The sequence below is a fragment of the Cyprinus carpio genome, chromosome B3 (genome assembly GCF_018340385.1).
Source record: "Cyprinus carpio isolate SPL01 chromosome B3, ASM1834038v1, whole genome shotgun sequence".
Classification (NCBI taxonomy): domain Eukaryota; kingdom Metazoa; phylum Chordata; class Actinopteri; order Cypriniformes; family Cyprinidae; genus Cyprinus; species Cyprinus carpio.
Genome location: NC_056599.1, coordinates 8,569,248 through 8,588,930, shown reverse-complemented (window position 1 = coordinate 8,588,930; position 19,683 = coordinate 8,569,248). Strand labels below are relative to the sequence as shown.

General features: G+C 39.2%; 1 protein-coding gene across 1 annotated transcript; it reads right to left on the bottom strand.

The window, feature by feature from the left end:
- Positions 1-7,469: 7,469 nt before the first annotated feature.
- Positions 7,470-18,476, bottom strand: LOC109080816 (E3 ubiquitin-protein ligase TRIM35-like). Its single transcript, XM_042719538.1, has 6 exons — positions 17,783-18,476; positions 17,575-17,670; positions 9,543-9,773; positions 9,431-9,453; positions 9,229-9,350; positions 7,470-8,852 (listed from the first exon to the last, which is right to left on the bottom strand). Exons 1-6 carry the CDS (start codon positions 18,173-18,175, stop codon positions 8,365-8,367), a joined length of 1,353 nt encoding a protein of 450 aa, XP_042575472.1. The 5' UTR covers positions 18,176-18,476; the 3' UTR covers positions 7,470-8,364.
- Positions 18,477-19,683: the final 1,207 nt, after the last annotated feature.

Below are 19,683 nucleotides of genomic sequence, written 5' to 3'. Positions count from 1 at the left end.
CATTTTGAACAGGATGATGAGGCAAAAGTGTTCTTGTTTTGTTTTAAAGATTGATCGGTGCGGTGTAGTACTGACCTCTGCAGAAGCGACATAAAATAGCGTATGTTCAGAAAATAGTTTTTCCATGATCCAATCCAATTCAAGTAGTTCACAGCCTGCGTCTCTGAATAAATTGCCTTGCTTTCTTGAAAAATACAATAAATGCATTTAACCTTTGGAATAAGTGTGTTATAAGGTCCCGCAATGGTCCTCAGTGTAAACAAAAAAATGGATCTGAAATCATACATTCCCTTCCTGGAAAGGGATCACATCTGCAAAAGATCTGGAAAACCTGGCGAAAGTGAAGGATCTTGGAGGATCAGGAACAAGGACTCAGGGAAACAGTTAGAATGATTGAAACATAAACATGATAATACAAATGTAATGAAAAAAGGGCGGCTAGTGTGTTTAGCTTGAAACTATACAGCAAAGTCATGAGGTCACATGTATATATACTAGACATAAATAACCATATTGACCTGCTGTCTCTGGGACTGGAGGTAGAAAGGGGTGATAAATAGACATCCTCTGATTGGTTGGGTTATCTGAAAAGTGTTTATCCTAACTTTAAAAATAAATTTATTAAAATTGGAAAAATCAACTAGTCAAAAGTGATTTGTAACTGAATAAATCTAAAGATACCTTCCTAATTGAATGGTATTCCCAAACTATGTTCAGTAGCTGCATGATGCTTTGTTTCATAGCCAGCGTTGTCCAGAAGAATGGCAACATTGCCTATCGACCTCAACCCACCACACACACACCCACCACACAACACACACACACACACACCCACACACACACATTATATATATATCTATATTATAAGATATAGATATATATTAAACCGGTTTATTAATCACATCATAATAACACAAATACATTGTCGATTTCAACCTTACAACTAGAACACTGACACAAACAAAAGGAGTGAAATTTACGCTGCACTTTGAAAATGATGATATATTAACAAATGAAGACACACACCATTTCTCCTACAAGGCTGTCTCCGATTGAATCAGAAGTCAGCTGCAGTGTTTGGAGTCTCTGAAATCATGAGCAGAATGTGTCTGCAGATTTGTCAATGGGGAATATGTTAACAAATAAAGCACACTAGATAAACTAACATTAATTAATAAACATGTATATTGTACTAAAAGCTAACTTTTTAAAATGTACGTAGCAGTTGCTAAATAGGTTACCAGTTAGCAGTTTATAAATGGCTCGAAGCAACTGCATGCTAGAAATACAGATGAAAAAATATTATAACATCAAACAACATTAAATGTTATGTTCTTGTAAACATGTTTTTCAAAATGGATTTATGTATTCACACCTTCGTCTGAGGTAAATCTCTCAGAAATTACCGGACGCTGTCAGCCAATAGCCCCTCACTGCAGAACAAGATCTCCTGTCAGCGCGCGCCTAAATTCAAATAAGGGTTGCATCCGAAAACTTAGGCACCTCACTTACCTCACTGCCGTATGAGGCAATGACTTTAACAGGCAGCGTTTTTGCACGAAGGCACCTCATGAAACTGATTTCGGACAGACTGAGGCAGCGTAACGGTCTGTAATCTACAACAAAATAGAACAAGTTTTTGTGATAACTAAACGAATATTTAATTACTATAATACTGATTTCTCGCTAGAACTAACATCAAATGTGCAAAAAGTTAGTCAGAAATATACATTTACACACAAACTGACCACCAAACGCAATTTTCAGATGCCATTTTTCACAGAATGGAACGCACAGGATTGTGGGATATCAAAGGCAGCGAAGGATACACCTATGCTGCCTTCAAAATTCGATCAGGTACCTCTGGAGCAATGTTCCCTCTAAGCTGAATTGCAATTCATTCGCTTTCGCAAAATTTTCTTTGCGCGGCCGTGCAGAAGAAAATAATGTGCCGCTCACATGCATAAATGAGTTGGGAAAGCCATTTGGCGAATGAATTGCAATGCTCGGGTAAACCGCTACAGAGTTGATATCATTTACAGTCTACAGAGTTTATCATTTGAGACATTTAGTCACACACAGGTGTAGTTTACATAGCTATAGAAGAATTGACGTTCACGTTTTTTTTTTTTTTTTTTATATTTAACTTACAAATCTCAGTTTAAATGCTTCAGTTTCTATTCTATTCTATTCTATCAGTTTTAAATGCTTCAGTTTGTTTTGATATTATATTATCTTAGGCTTATATTACAAACCTAATAAATAATTGACCTTGTTTTTTAATGGAGTCTCTGCTCATCAAGGATGTGTTTATTTTATCGAAAATACAGAAGAAGAAAAAAACAAAACAGTAATATTGTGAAACATTATTGCAATTTCCAATACTGGTTTCCTGTTTTAATATACTTTAAAATATAATTTATTCCCGTGGAGCAAAGCTGAATTTTCAGCATCATTACTCCAGCCTTCAGTGTCATATGATCCTTCAGAAATCATTCTAATATGCTGATTTCATGAGGGCTGGTGTACTGGAAATCTCTGAACACGTCTAGTGTGTGCAGTCAGAAATATCCTGTATCCAGAAATCTCTGTGCATCTCAAGTGTATGGTAGTGTACGGGACTCAGCACACTTGCCTGGGAAATTTTCTTACATGGGTCGTACACCGTAAGTTTCACTGAAATTTCCCATGTCAGATTTTATCCTGCAAAGTCCTCCTTTCACGCAGTCAAAAGAAGAAATGGTTTACTGAAAAGTTCTTAAAAAGCAGGATTTAATTTTATACCATTTCTTTAAACCATTGGTTCTCAAATTTTTTTATACCAAGTAACACTTCAGAAAATAGTTGGCTCTCTAAGTACCACCACAATGATCAGCATTAAATTACAGCACCGTAGTAGGCCTAGCTATTCAGCTACAGCTCTGCAGTTCAAAAATGACGCAGTTTTATTCCTAATAAGAGTATTTATTGTTGTCAGCCACATTGTAAATACACAGTTTGAAAATTAACACTTGCTTAGACTGTGCTTTCGGGTAAATGAAAAGCTTAAATAATGAATAAATTAAAATTAAAAAAAAAAAATAAAAAAAAAAAATACTCATTTAAAGATTACATTAAAATGTATTAACATTCATTTATATTTAGTTTAGTGATTCCTAGTGCTACTCATACCACACTTTGAGAACCACTGCTTTAAACAATCTTAATTCATTTAAACTGTACCGACATTTGCAACTATATGATATTCAGAAAACACGAACAGAGTATGTTATCTTTGAGACTATTATAAGATTAAATATATATAACACACCTAATGCATGTAAAAATGTGGAAAAATCTCTAAAAGACAGACATTAACACATAACTTACCAGCAGCACAACAACATCAGATGAGCATCTAACTTTAGCATCTGTGATAAAGGAAAACAATAATACACACACAAGTATTTATCCTTCTGCAGGTCACATGTCCTTTTTCCATATGTAGTCCCTTACCCATGAGAATCATTCACGACTTGCGAGGATATGGGGCTTAAATAATTAATTTAGCACAAAGCGTATTTATTCTAACCTCTAAAATAATTAGACCAATACAAATAAACTGAGAAAATGTGAATTCTTTAAGTTTTATATTTTTATTCATAGCTCAGACAAATTCATAAAATGAACACAGACCTCCATACTTGGTACACCCATACACAATGACGTAACAATCAATGGATAGTGTTTGAGTATATGTAACAAATTAGCTCAAAGTGAGATGAACATAATTAATCATAACGGGTTATTAATTACATTCATCTTCAGGAATTACTTGTAGCGTTATAGCATTAATAGTACAAATCATCAATAAAATGATTTGTTCATCCGCAGGGCAGACAGTGTTAATCGTTTATTGACTCTAAGTAAAATTATTTCTCTGGCCACGAAAAATTATTTTACTACTAATACATTGCTCCCAGAGCATGTAACAAAACCGGAACGTTAAAGTGACCCGTTCCTTATCCCGTGAGCAGCAAACACAGGCAACCAAGTGTGAATACATATGGACGTTTATTAAACTATGCTACAGGGGAACATGCAACATCTGACTAGACACAAACATACACACATTAAACATAGATGCCAACGCAAGGAAGGCATGGATAGAGAGAGAGAGAGCGCTCGCACGCAAGAGAGTGGAGAGTAATAGTAGTATTTACTCATGGACTAAATCACAACCTGTTAAGAACCATCAAAGAATCGCATCACCTTAATTAAAAGGGGTCAAAGCCTAGAAGCACATCTAAATAGTTAACAAGCGGTTACTTGCATTGGTTCTGTAGTTGCTGAGTAAAGTGTCCAGGTGCATGTATAATGTGTAGATTCCTGTTGAATCCTGTTAGGAGTGAAACCTTCGTCATTTCATCTATGGGTTGACTGCTCCGAAGTGAATCAACAAAGTTGCTGAAAACTGCCAGAAGATCGGACTCCCCCCGGAAGGGAAGTCGCAAGGTTTCCAAGGTAATGGGTGTCTCCAGGGAACCGCAAGTTAAGACAAACTCCTTTTTGGGTGTGGGAGAGGTTTTATCTGGTTTCCTGGTAACACCCATTTAGGTTGGGTTGACCAGTAACAAGGCATATAGTTTCAGCAGGAGTGTGTTTCTTTGTCCCAGTGACACCTCATTTGCATGTTTTATGACTGGCATGATTAACTGGTAACCCAAACTATGGTACAAATAGGGTACAAAGCAAAGATACACTCATATACCTGAATATAAGCATTGAGAGTCTAACTAATACAAATAAACAATTGTAACTAGGCTACTACAATAGTGAAACATACAAACAATACATGCATATAAACAGATACATTTGTAACTGATTAATTATAGTCTAAATGAATAAAAGTGTGTGTGTGTGTGTGTGTGTGTTTTGATGTGGTTTATTAGGACACAAATTTGTATAATGACATGGTTATGACATAGGTATTACAATGAGGAGGTGATTTATGAGGACATTTTCAGTGTCCCCGTAATTCAAAACGCTTATAAATCATTCAGAATGAGTTTTTTTGAAAAGCCAAAAATGCACAAAGTTTCCTGTGAGGGTTAGGGTTAGGTGTAGGGGTTGGGGTAGGGCAATAGAAAATACAGTTTGTACAGAATAAAAACCATTACACCTATGGAGAGTCCCGTAAACCACATATACCAACATGTGTGAGTGAGTGTGTGTGAGTGTGTGTGTGTGTGTCAAGTAAAGTCAAGTCATCTTTATTTATATAGTGCTTTAAACAAAAAAGATTGCGTCAAAGCAACTGAACAACATTAATTAGGAAACAGTGTGTCAATAATGCAAAATGACAGTTAAAGGCAGTTCATCATTGAATATAGTGATGTCATCATGCAGCTTAGTTCAGTTTAAATAGTATCTGTGCAATAATTTGCAATCAAGTCAACGATATCGCTGTAAATGAAGTGTCCCCAACTAAGCAAGCCACAGTTCAACCTAATCATCTGTTTCCTATGGTCTTGTCCGGTGGTCGTCTGAGAAAGGTCTTTACAGGGGATCTGTCTATGGGGCTCAAAGTTGTCCTGGTCTCTCCGCTGTCTTTCAGGGCTGTATGTGTGTGTTCTAGGTGTGTGTGTGTGTGTGTGTGTGTGTGTGTGTGTGTGTGTGTGTGTGTGTGAGTGCATGAGTGAGTGTGTGTGTGCGTGTGTGTGTAAGTGAGAATGTGAGTTGTGCTGGTCAGCCAGGCCCATTTGGTTTCTGGCATCAAGGGCTATCTAGTTATCTATGGGGAGACCCAAGAGTTGGTCTGTTCAGTATCTTCCAGATAATGGGGGTAAACATTGCCATTAAGCACTCATATAAATGTATACCATGGGCCCAGATTCTGTCATTTATATGCAAATGCCAAAAGGCTAAAGGAATCCCTACAGCATATAGCCCAAACAATCATACATGATCCTAAGCAGATGCTACATATAAATGGGTCATTTTGAGTAGAAAATTAACTCCAGATATCACAAAACAGTAAGTTACTAAACCTAACGACAAAATCAACCATAAAACAGTGTTAATACAACTCGAAAACAATGAAAATTTTAACCTTTTAAATTATTAATGCCCCAGTGCATGATGGGAAAAACGGGATTATAACTTTGATATTTACTTAAGGAATCCTTGTAAATATAAAACATTCCAAGTAAAATCTGCTTATAATTTCAAACTTTGATTTCTACAAGCTTAAATTGATTAGTAATATAGAATTTACTTTTTTTTATTATTCTTGTCTGAACTTAATTATTTAATGTAGAAATTAAATTTGTTTTTATGTAGTATTTACTTCACCACAAAATAATTTTTATCAGTGTCAAAAGAGTAATTGACTCCGCCTAGAGCTTTAAGCAGGTGCACTTTTTACAGTGAATGAAAACTTTTGAAGCATATATATGCTGTATGATGTGATTAAAATCATACTTAAAAGATTTTACTGAGGTGGGGATTATTGTGAGTTTAATCTGAACACACTTTTTATATGTAATCTAATATATTTTTTTTCTGAACTGAACTCTGAACTGAATTCTGAACTGCTGCGTGAATTTATGCATGAACATTCATCAAACATATAAGGTGTAAATTCTGGGTCTGGTCCTAATGATTGTAAAAAAAACTGTAACGCTTAAGATTCAATAATTACCTAACAGTATATTTATACATGTATTTCAAGGCTGCAATTTGGAAAACCTTTAACCGTTTAACGCGTACGATCACACCGGTGTGATCAGTCTTGGCTGGTCCCTGAACCATACGATCACACCGGTGTGATTAGAACTTTCAGTGCGTCACGTCATCAACTGCTGAATTTAAAACCCTTCATCACCGCCACGACAACCACACAGACGAAGGGTGAGAAACCTCTCCATGAGCTCACGACCTGACTCTGCGCTCTCTTCTCTTCCCCAGACAGCAGCAAGTGACCGTTTAGCACTGCCACGAGCACCCCACGGATTCACCCACACCTGGACTCGATTGAGAGCACCCCCGCATGCCAAACCACCGCCATCACCCACGTATCACTGCACTTATTAATAAAATCCACCCTCCAGGGCTTTCACTTGAGTTTTGCCCCTGTGTGTTCCTTCCACCCCGTAACACATGTTTTTATTGATATCAAATACAGATTGTGTAGGTAATTATAAAGTTTACTCTGCTCTTCTCCCAGTTTACCAGAGACCTACTTTAACCTGTTTCGGGAGGAGAGGATGAATTTGCTTGTTGTAAATTCCACATCTCGGATTCAGCGCGAACTAACATGGCAGCGCCCATCACCCGGTATAGATCAAATAACACGGTTGATATAAAAGTGTTTAAACTACCAAATATATTTACTTGCACATATTTCAGAATCTGAATATCAGATATTTCATAATATAGTGAGCATGTTTGTGAATATTTTGAATAAAACAGGAAAAACGAAATAAAAGCGATCCATGTGTCATACAGATCTATTGTGGCTGTGTTGTGTCACATGACAAGCATGACGCGTTGCCATGGAAACAATAAGGTGGTACATTCTAAAATAACGGTCGCCTAAAGAAACTCACGCTCGGGGCTCAGCTAGAATATTTAACTCACGTGCAAAAGGGTTAAACTAGTGCTGCTAAAATGGAGATCAAGGGGACTATGAAGAGGTGGCTCCAGCTGGCAGATCAAAAGGCGGACTTCGGGAGGCAGACACACTCTGTGAGTTTAAAAGTCCCATCTCTTTAGCCTTGCATTCACATGACACACTATCACATTTTTATAATTCAAATCCTTTAAAGGATTTGTATTCTACACCAATTAGGGTAAGCAGCAACACTTTCCATAATATTTAATGTACTTGATGTTATTACTTCTTACTTTGTAAGAAGAATGACATCAATGCTTATATTAGTCACTTATATATTGTCTCACCCTTATCCCTAGGTTATCGCAATTAGCTGATCCAGTGGGTATCCAGACCAGATGGTGGACCTGCACCCAGGAATGAGTAAAAGATCCGCACCAAAGTGGGAAGCAAACTTGAGTTTGATTAAATCGAACCAAACAATTCAGGTGTGAATACACCCTTTCTTTGGAAGTCACCATTATAGCGATCAGTGTTTGCTTTAGTTGGATTACTTTTTATTTATATTTGTCACAGTTTTTTGTAAAATAAGCAATGTGTGAAAGATCCTAATAAAATTTTCTTCTATAAGACTAGAGTGTGTCAGGTGATCAGATTATCGGCACGGGTAAGCCGTTAAGAGTTTGGCATTTTTTTTTCAGCTGTCAAAGATTCTGGATCCTCACCACCAGTGAAGGCAGGTCGATCCAGACCTACAGGTGTAATGTTTACTAATTGGACTGTAAGATTCGCAGAGAGGAAAATGCAGAAATCCAGAAGAATGGCAAGACAGTGTCAGTGAAGGTGGTTGTGAATGTGTGTAGATCTGTGTTAGTTACAGGATCAGAGAATGACACTGTTCCTCTGTCATAGTCCAGATCCACTCTCACACGCTCAAGATCCTGTTCAACAGGAAAACCAAACAGTGTAGTCAGTCCGTACTGCACACCCCAGACTTCGCTGGTATAGAAATCACATCCCTTCCTTTGGTTTGATGCTGTAGTTACACCAAGACTCCACTTGAAACTTGCTTTAACCTCCACATCCCAGCGGTGTGTTCCTGAATTAAAACCCTCTGAGCCCAGAACACATGGATAATGGTCAAATCTCTCTGGATTATCAGGAAGCAATTGTTTGTTCTTGCAGTTTCTCACACTGGTCAGATCATCAGACAGGACGAGCCACTGATTTGCAGTGTTTGGATCTAGAATCACAGGAGCTGATGAAACATAATCAACAGCTGCTTTTATTCTGATGTTCATATAAATATCAAGAGTAAAGCCAAGATTATTATGAATTATGAACACTCGTCCTATTGATCAAACACATCAGACATTTTCCTCTGATCACTGTCAATGTTACAGTAAGTATGTGATGAAGAAATTTTAGATTTGCATTCACGTCAACAGAAAGTGAGACTGACAAAATCAAACTGAAGTGTATAAATCTGCTGTAAATATCATGTTCTTCTCTTGTTTACAGCTCATTTTGGTGCCATAGCTCATCTGGTTATTCACACATAAAGCTAAAATCTGGAAATATTCATGTGTCATTTCTAGTGTGTATGTGTAAGAACACAGATTCTCCAGACTCACTGTTTTGGATGATGTCCTGCATCTTCTTCCAGACTCTGAAGGGCAGGTTGCCCAAGTAACGTGGCACATGAATCAAAGCTCCAGAAGGTGTCTGTGGATCCGGCTGTGATGAGATCTGGACTCTGGAAGAACATTCAGGATCAGAACTGCAGTGGCTTTGGATCAGAAGCAGAGAGACCAGAGACACCAGAAGATCACTCACCTTTCCATTGAGACTGGAAACTCCTGCAGAAAAAACACACAATTTATCAACAACAACTCAATCAATCAATCAATCAATCAATCATCAATCAATCCATGATCTGAAATAAGACCTTTAGAAAGCAGACTTCATTGGCTTCCATCATCTCCTCTGTCTCTTTGACTGTCTGTGAAAGAGCTGAGATGTGTCTGTTGATCTCCTCCAGCTTCTCCACCATCATCTGCTTCTTCTGCTCCTCTTCCTCCCTCAGTGCAGTGATTGTAGCTTCTTCTTCATCTCTGAGAAACTGATGGAGCTTCTCAAACTGCTGTTTTATCTGACACTCTGTGTGCTCAGCTTGAGACTGAAATCAATCATATTCACTTCAGTCATCTCAAAGTCACAGCATATTCTAGAACTGTCCTATTCAATTGGCAGCCCATGGACCAAATCCTATAGTTATAACAACAGATACCCCAAAATGAAAATTTGCATTTACTCACCCTAGGCCTGTCCAAGATATAGGTGACTTTTTTTCTTCTTCAGTAGAACAGTAAAGAGGGTTTTATCTTAAACTGTTGTTCTTGGTGAGTCATAAAATTCAAGTCAGTGGCTGCCCATTTTTGAGAATTAATAAAAGCAAATCAAGGACCACAAATTAAATACCAGTGACTCCTGACAATATATCTTATGAAGTGAAACGACTGGTCTGTGCAAGAAACTGAATATTATTTACAATATTATAACCAGTAATTTTTCTTACCATTATTACTACCTGTGATCCAAAACCATCATCTTGGATGGCCTGAGGGTGAGTAAATTAACAGCAAATGTAAATTTTTGGGTGACCTATCCCTTTAAATGGAAGATTACTAAAGAAACACTTAAAGGAAAATTAGATGATATTACCAGTATAACCAGTTGATTGCAGCAACACATTTTTACTCCCAACTCATCACATATTGACGCTTGTTCAGGACCCTTTGGCATTAGTCTTTAATGCACAGGGTACACTTTAGCAGAATTTTTCAACATGCAGGGTCCTCAATTGTTTTAAATAAGAAACCTTTGGCGTCAATATGCAGATGTGAAAGGCATTGAGAATTTTATCATCATGATATTTTGCATTATTGCATATATGTTGGGGTGTGATTTTTCAATGTAAACAGTCACAACCATTATATTTACATTACACTATTTACACATTTATGAGCACGTAACCCAACCCTGCCCTTAAACCTACTGTTTGTAAATAAAACACAACATGCAGATACAGCTACAGTCATAATTTATTTTAAAAAATACTGATTTGTGAGAGGATCACCATCTTCATCCGTGGTAATGCTCAGACCCTGTGTGCACTGTGCAGTCTGTGCGCAAATTCAAAAATTGCCACCAGAAGAAATGTTACATCAGCTTTGGTTGTGAAATGCCATTGGCTCTTGTGTTTCTCTTGACCGACTGCATCATGCTAATGTTTGGAGTATCTTTTTGAATGTGAAACTTCTGTCATTAAGTACTCACCCTCATGTCGTTCCAAACCTGTAAGACCTTCGTTCATCTTCGTAACACAAATTAAGATATTTTTTGATGAAATTGGAGAGCTCTCTGACCCTCGATAGGCAGCAACACAACTTTAATGTTCCCAGGTCCAGAAATGTAGTAAGGACATTGGTAAAACAGTCCATGTGACATCAGTGGTGAATAATTAAATTTTGCGAAGCTATGAGAATACTTTTTCTGTGCACAGAACATCTACCACCATTTTGGAAAGTACGTAATCAACGTAATCAGTGTTGTTTACTTTTGGGAGGAAAGAGTACGCATGAATGTAATCGGCCTAATCAGCATTGTTTATGCTTAGGGGAAGTGTGTGTATGCATTGTGATACTCTCTAAAATGGCAAAAGATGCTAACTCGGGGAAGAAGAATTGTTGAATAAAGTCATTATGTTTGTTTTCTTTGCACACAAAAAGTATTCTCATAACTTCGTGTAGTGAAGTCGTGTGACGTTTTTTTTTCATTACGTCACTATCACTTGGTAGGTGGCCAATGAGCTATCGCGATTGGAGTATATAAACTTGTTGTTCATGCCTCTTGGAGTGCATCATGGTCGAAAGCCCACCCTCTTTTTCATTGTTACTACGGACTACGGAGTGTGCCGTCGGGTTACTGAGAGCTTGTGCGTGTGGGGTGCTGCTTACTCCCAGTACGGTGTGCCTTCAGGGCTTCCATCAGTGTGGCATCACAGTTTAAGTGGTGAATTGTTTACAGTATTCATATCTTATTTATTTTGGGTACATTATAAATGGTCTTTTGCATTTGTTTATTGTTCTTTTTTTCCCTTTAATGTGAATTGTTTACAGTATTCATATCTTATTTATTTTGTGTAAATTTTAAATTTTCTTTGCGTATTGGACACGTCTAAGTCAATAAATTGACTTTGTGTTTCTTTATTTTCTTTTTTTATTTAAAAATTGTTTAGTTTATTAATTTGATTCTTTTCTTTTTTTTTCTTTAGGAGTTGAGGACTTCCTGGAGCAGGCTAGTTGTCTGTCGCATTACAGGCTTTGTTTCACCGAGGGTGTCTTTATTGCAGTGTCATTATTGCCATGTCATTTGCAGTGAATCTTGGTGGGTGTGATTTGGATTGGCGTGTTCCCTATTGTCGACCTGCTACTGTCACACTAGCCTGCTCCCTATAGGAGGCCTCAGCTCCTGTGAAGGTTTATTGTGAATTTGGTTGTTTATTTTTTTTTCTTGTTTTGTTTAATATGACCATGTCACTTGTTAATGTGAACGATGTTACCAGGGGTTTTTTGGACAGCATGGCCCTGCTCTTTTCGATTTGCCAGACGTGTCAAAAGCTCTGCCTTTCATATCTCAAGCACTACAACATTGTTGTGATGTTAACACCGTAACTAGTGTAAATCACATTGGTATGGTTCGGGTTCGAGGCCGTAGGCCTTGTCGTATTCCAGGAGGCATGGTTAAGTTTGTTCCGGCAACTTGTTCCGAGGAATACTCTAATGGAGCTGTCCTTTTTGAACCCCCCGGGTCTGGTTTGCCTGCTGGGTTGCTGGCCACCCCGGCAGTAGTTCAGGTAAGCCAAGGGACCACCTATATACCTGTGGTAAATGTTGGCGTGACTGATGTTATGCTTTATCCTCGTTCCATGATTGGCACGTTGAGTAGTGTTTACGTGGTGAGTTTGCCCACAGGTGTTACTGAAGTTCAGCCAGTTGTGGCTGTTGTGGGCACTCAGAATGCAGAAGTGGGACCTACCGTGCTGGAACAGGTTGAGACATTGGACCTGTCAAGTTTATCAGAGGTGGAGCAGTGTCAGGTAAGGGCTTTGCTCTATAAGTTTCAGTCGGTGTTCTCCACCCGGGACGGAGACTTGGGTTGTATCAACTTAATTTCCCATGATATCCCCTTAATAGATGAGACTCCCATTCGGCAGCGTTTCCGTTGGATACCTCCATCAGAGTATGAGGTAGTTAAGGCCCATATAAACCAGTTACTCGAGGCTGAGATCATTCGAGAGAGCTGTAGTCCATATGCTTCACCGATCGTGCTGGTTAAGAAGAAAGACGATAGTCTACGCATGTGCATTGACTACCGTCAACTGAATGCCAGAACCAGGAAAGACACATTCCCTCTGCCCGGAATTGATGAGTCTCTGGATTCCCTGAGTGGTGCTTGTTGGTTTTCGACCCTTGATTTGGCCAGTGAGTATAATCAGGTTCCAGTCACAGAGAAAGATCGGTTTAAGATCGGTTTTTGTACACCTTTCGGACTCTTTGAATGGAACCGTATGCCCTTTGGCCTGTGCAATGCCCCAGGCACCTTTCAGAGGTTAATGGAGCGGCTATTCGGGGACCAACAGTGTCAATCTTTGCTTTTATATTTGGAGGACGTGGTGGTCTTTTCTACCTTGGTAGCTAAACATCTGGAGTGCCTAGAGGTAGTCCTGAGTCGGTTAGAACGTGAAGGACTTAAGGTTAAGATGAGCATGTGTGCGTTTTTTCCAAAGAGAAGTGAAGTATTTGGGTCACGTCATATCGGCTGAAGGGATTTCAACTGATCCTGAAAAGACTGAGGTTGTTGCTGACTGGCGACGTCCATCTAATGTGGGGGAATTGCGTTCGTTTCTTGGTTTCGCCAGCTACTATCGCCACTTTGTGGAGGGGTTTGCCAAATTGGCTGGCCCCCTGCATAAGCTGGTGGTGGCGTGTTCTAGTTCAGGACCTAGAAAGCGGGTTTCTCAGGGGTTTATGGGGGATTGGACAGAGCAGTGTCAGGTGAGCTTTGAGGGATTGAAGAACAGGCTCACTACCACCCCAGTGTTAGCTTATGCAGACTTCTCCCGCCCATTTGTTCTCGAGGTGGATGCTGGCCATACTGGGCTTGGTGCGGTCCTCTAACAGGAGCAAGGAGTCAAGGTGCGCCCTATTGCGTATGCCAGCCGCAGTCTTAGGCCCACTGAGCGCAACATGACCAACTATAGTTCCGTGAAATTGGAGATTGTGGCGCTCAAGTGGGCCATGACAGAGAAATTTAGAGAGTACCTGCTGGGACAGAAGTGCATTGTCTATACAGATAATAACCCCCTTAGCCACCTGACATCTGCTAAACTGGGAGCTACCGAACAACGCTGGGCTGCCCAGTTGGCCTCCTTCGACTTTGAGGTCTGGTATCGCTCCGGACGAGGCAACCGGAATGCGGATGCTCTCTCTAGACAGCACCAGTTTTGTCAGGAGACACGTGAGAGTTTCTTGCCAGGGACCATTATTCCAGCAGTGGTAAGGCAGGCAGCAGAGGTAGAACCGGTAGTACAGGTTAATCAGGCAATGGTTACAGCAGTTGATTTTACCTGTGGCTTTAAAACGTGCCGTACTGACTCAGTTGCATCAACACCATGGACACCAAGGTGTTGAATGCACTATGAAACTAATACGTCAGCGGTGTTATTGGCCAGGGATGTCGGCAGAAGTGGCGCAGTGGTGTCGGGAATGCAAGCGATGTCAGCTGGCTAAAGACACCCAACCACTTGCCCGGGGTTTTATGGGCCATGTCCTGGCTTCTAAGCCAAATTAAATCTTGGCTGTTGAATTTACAATGCTTGAGCCTTCCTGTTCTGGACATGAGAATGTTTTAGTGTTAACAGATGTGTTCAGTAAATATACACTGGCTGCCCCGATTAGAGACCAGCGGGCTGAGACGGTAGTACAAGCTTTGGTTACAGAGTGGTTTTTCAGATTCGGGGGCCCAGGTCGTATTCATTCCGACCAGGGCCGGAATTTTGAATCGACCCTTATGAAACAACTCTGTGGGTTTTATGGGATTGAAAAATCTTGTACCACACCCTATCACCCGGCTGGCAACGGCCAGTGTGAATGGTTTAATCAAACCCTTCATAACCTCTTGCGCACACTGCCGGTTTCTAGGAAAAGGGATTGGGCATCTTGCCTCCCACAGATCTTGTTCTGTTATAACACCACTCCTCACCAGTCCACAGGTGAGTCTCCATACTTCCTGATGTTTGGCCAGGAACCCAGACTTCCTGTTGATTGCCTTTTGGGTAGGGTCCAGGAAACTGGTGAGGGTGGGGTCCATGAGTGGATTGTAGAGCATCGAGCAAGGATGCATGTGGCATTTGAGGGTGCTAGGGAATGCTTAAAGGCGGCTGCTGAGCACCGTAAGAAACGGCATGTGTTCGGATGGGGGAGGGTACACTGTATCTCCGGGATTATAGTGTTGATCGTCATAAAATCCAGGCCTGTGGAGTCCATATTGTGCGGGCACCAAAAGATTGCTGTGTATACAGTTGCACACACTAGCATCGTTCCCTGATGAAGACTCGGATACAGCAGGACTCCCAGAAGCATCAGTGCCACCCTCTGTGGAAGTGGCAGGGCCCTTTGTGGTGTCCTTACCTTCTGTGGACAACTTGGTGCATGATGTTGATTTGGGTCCTACTGGTTTTCTCTCCTTCTCAGACCAGTTAGGTTCTGTTGCAACGTCATAACTGTAACATTATCACTATCTAACATTAGTTCAGGCCTGTTTAGTCCTATCTGACTTATGTTCAGTAACTAACATTAGTAATCTATTGTTTAGGCCCAACGGCCAACTTGTTAGTAATCACGTTGGGGCAAAAAAAAATGTAAGGGGGTAAATGTAGTGAAGTTTGTGACGGAACGCCACTATCACTCTTGCCTTTGAGCTATCGCGATTGGAGTGTATAAACTTGTGTGCTCTTGGAGTGCATCATCTGGTGGGTTGCCCACCTTTTTTTCATTGTAACGGACTGGGTGTGCCGTCGGGTTACTGAGAGCTGGCGTGTGGGGTGCTGCTTACTCCCAGTCGCCAACAATTCCATCAGTGTGGCATCACAGTTTAAATGGTCGGAACATCAGCTGTTGCAGTCAACAAGGCTGTTGAATGATTTTCTTTGGTATATGTCTTCAAAGTGTTACTTTACTGCATCCTCGGGTCTTTTTGGACACTAAGGCGGGCTAAGTAATAGCAGTTGTATTAAACCACACTGCTGCTTTTGGCACCCAGTTATGTCTGAGTGAAACATGCTTATGTGGGCTTGAAGGTTTATTTAGTTTTGCGGTTAATAATTCTTTATTTTACACTTTTGATTTAATAATCTTTATTTTTGTTTTTGTAGACTATTTTTAGTTATTTATTTGATTCTGATTGTCTGAGTGCCTGAAATAACTTCCAGGTGTTTGCAGTTTTGGAACGGTGTGAGTTGCAGGCATTGTTCTTTTTTTCCCTTTAATGTGAAATGTTTACAGTATTCATTCTTATTTATTTTTACATTGTAAATGGTCTATTGGACCGTCTTCAATAAATCAGTGCTTTATTTTCTTTTTTTATTTAAAAATTGTTTAGTTTATTAATTTGATCCTTTTCTTTTTTCTTTTTTTTTTTTCTTTAGGAGTTGAGGACTTCCTGAAGCAGGCTAGTTGTCTGTCCCATTACAGGCTTTGTTTCACCGAGGGTGTCTTTATTGCAGTGTCATTATTGCAGTGTCACTACTTTTGTCATTTGCAGTGAATCTTGGTGGGTGTGATTTGGATTGGCGTGTTCCATATTGTCGACCTGCTGCTGTTACACTAGCCTGGAGGCCTCAGCTCCTGTGAAATTGTGAATTTGGTTGTTTATTTTTTTTTTTCTTGTTTGTTCAATACGACCATCACTTGTTAATTGTTGATTTTAAATAATGACAGCCATAATAAAAAGGAAATACTTTTGTACGGAAGCCCATGCCTCTTGCCTTTCTATGTGGAATGTATTTGTGTGCTTCATTTGGGTTGTTTTTCCCAACAACCTGTGGCATAATAGCCAAAAAAAATCAACCACCTACAACATCAAAAAAACTAAATTAGACACAATGATGACTGTTTTACCGATTCTGGACCTGGAAACATCACTTGCTTTGTGTCTACAGGGTCAGAACACTGTTTTCATCAAAAATAATTTGTATTTCCGAAGATGAAGAAAGAGTTTTACGGATTTGGAAACTCAAGGTAATTAATGATAATTTATTTTGAGGTAAACAACCCTAAATCACAGCTAAAGCAAACTAGTACCCTGCAAAATCTCTCAAAATGGAACTATTTATTTATGCTAAAGGGGTACCCTAGTTTGTATCCCTGTTAACAATCTCCTCAGTTTCTCTCAAAATGGAACTATTTATTTTTTTGAGCAACAGAGATACTCCGAAATGAACTGATATTAACATTAATCATTTAAAATGTTGACTTATAATGACTTACAACAAAAAAATAAAAATTAAATTAAATATTTCATTTTCCCTTTTTCTGTTCTGCACCCTAGAATGTTTCTTCTATTCATTTTGGTCATGTGACTGTGTAACAGCAATGTCCAAGGGTGAGCATGAGCAAGTAAGCATTATTTATATATTATATAATATATTATATATTATTACATATTCTAAGATTTTCAGAGAATGATTTTGGCAAAAGTTCCATCCACTGATGAAACAGCTTGCTAACAGAGGCTTCTGCTTGGTCTCTGAGTGTGCATGCGTGTGTTGTCAATAGGGGAACATGCAACTGCGTCATAAAACCTTGTTCAGCAGTTCTAATCAAATTTGCAAAAATGTCAAAAGAATTGATTCTCACCTTTATGTATTGAATTGTTTTCTCAAACTCTCCTTTAATTTTTGCACTGTGTTTAGGTTTCTCTCGAAAGAACTTCAGTGCTGTATAGAGCTTCTCCTGGAATTAAAATGATTGAATGCATATCAGCAAAATGATGCAGAGAAATTTGTATATATTTATGATATACAATTTTTATAAGTTTTTATCTTCATATTTAAATCTGTCTTACCTTGTATGATGAAACAATTTCAGGGATGGGTCTAAATGTGTGATTGTTGTGTGTCGGTGAATCTCTGCACACTAAACACACAGGATGTTTGTCCTCCAGACAGAAGAGTTTGAGTTTCTCTCCGTGTAAACTGCAGATCTCCTCAGATCCTGATGAATGCCTCTCATTTCTCTCCTTCAGGAGCAGATCACACAAGCCTTTTAACACAAGATTACGTACAGGATCATGACTTGCCAGTTTTCTGCAGAGAGGACACTCCTGAGTTTCCTTGATTCTCCAGAACTGTTGAAGACAGTCTTTACAGAAACTGTGTCCACATGATAAAACATCAGGATCCTTGAAGATTTCCTTACACTCAGGACAAGACAAATGAGCTACAGAAATCGAATCCATTTTCACTGTTTGAGCTCCAGCAATCCAGAATTTTACTTTCACTTTCTGAATGATGTTGCAAAATTTAGTAACCACAAGAATCAAAAAGAATTGCTGACTGCTGACCACAGTAACTGGGGAGGGTGAGGGCGAGGGGGGGTTTGCAGGCAGGGGCCACTTGTGCTTTTAGGGGGCACACTTTTAAAATTCATTTTAACCTACCTTCCGTATTATTCATTCTGTCATTTTTCACTATGTCATGTATCACTGCATCTCTAGAAGTTAGGCTAACAATTTCAACTCAAATGTTTCATCATGTTTAATTTATTTGACAAATAATTTTGTATTGTGGTGTCAGGGGCATCATGCACTCATTATTTTTGAGGGGGCACGAGTTAAGGGGGAAGCCTCATCATGTTTGTCATGTGACACACACCAGCCACAATAGCATTGTAACACTGATATAGGGTTATATTTTATTCAGTTTTTCCTTTTGATCCGATATATTTCCAAATGTGTTAACTATATCATGAAATATCTTGATTCTCAAACATGTTTAAGTAAATGGGCAAAGTAGTGTAGCTAATCTATCTGTCTTTTTACTTAAGTACCAGATTTGGGTGTCATGCCATAAATTATTTTTTTATACGACTGACTTTGTTATTTAATGTGAATTTAATAAAAACATTGTAAGTTATTAATTATAACACTTCCATTTTACAGAAAGCGAGCAAAGAACATTTACATTATCAAAGGACACTCTTCTTTGTTCTTTGAGAGTTCAAGCACAAATATAAACTCCCATTAAAAGCACTGAAGCTGTTTACATTGTGAAATGAATTTCTTACTTACATTCGTTTGCACATCTGCACTCTGTTGTTTGTTTCTAATGTGAGAATTCACCAGAGAATTCAGTCAGCGATTGCACACAGTGAACAAGACAGCAGCATTTCAGCGATGACTCATCTGAACGCCTCTGATTGGTCATTGCATTCATAAGCTCAATACAATCGAGTGCTTTAGAAACGACCAGCCAAGGAACACAGATTTGAATTTTGCAACTATAGTTTACAGGAAAAGCTGTGCATTGTACCCAGAATTGTTTGGTGAAATATGATTCCAATTTTGTATAGTATGATTCCAAATTTCAGAGGCCGCACCAAAGCTTGCAGAGCCAGGCGAAAGTATAAACCAGGCTTAAACTCTCTCCACACTTAAAGCCACAAATCTGGCTTCCCGTGGTCTACACTGAATGCGATAAAAATGGAAAATCATTTGAAATTTTTGTCACATACATCAGGACTATACTTTATTTGTTTACTGTCAGGGATTTGTCGTGTCCCATATTTCACCGCAATCCAGTGTAACAGCATCGTGAAGAATGAGTTTCTATAGTTTGCACATAGGACTGCTTGCGTCCGGTGTGGACACAGTATGAGTTGTGCAGAGGCATCCATCTGCCCCCCGTGTCCTTGTGCCGATAAAAAAAAAATTAATATCACATTGCACATAGGACTTACTTTATTTGT

Coding starts and splice junctions, on each gene's coding strand:
- LOC109080816 (XM_042719538.1), bottom strand. CDS start 18,175: ATGGATTCGATTTCTGTAGCTCATTTGTCTTGTCCTGAGTGTAAGGAA. Junction 17,671..17,782: donor AAATTGTTTCATCATACAAG/GTAAGACAGATT, acceptor TTTTAATTCCAG/GAGAAGCTCTATACAGCACT. Junction 9,454..9,542: donor ATGAAGTCTGCTTTCTAAAG/GTCTTATTTCAG, acceptor TTTTTTCTGCAG/GAGTTTCCAGTCTCAATGGA.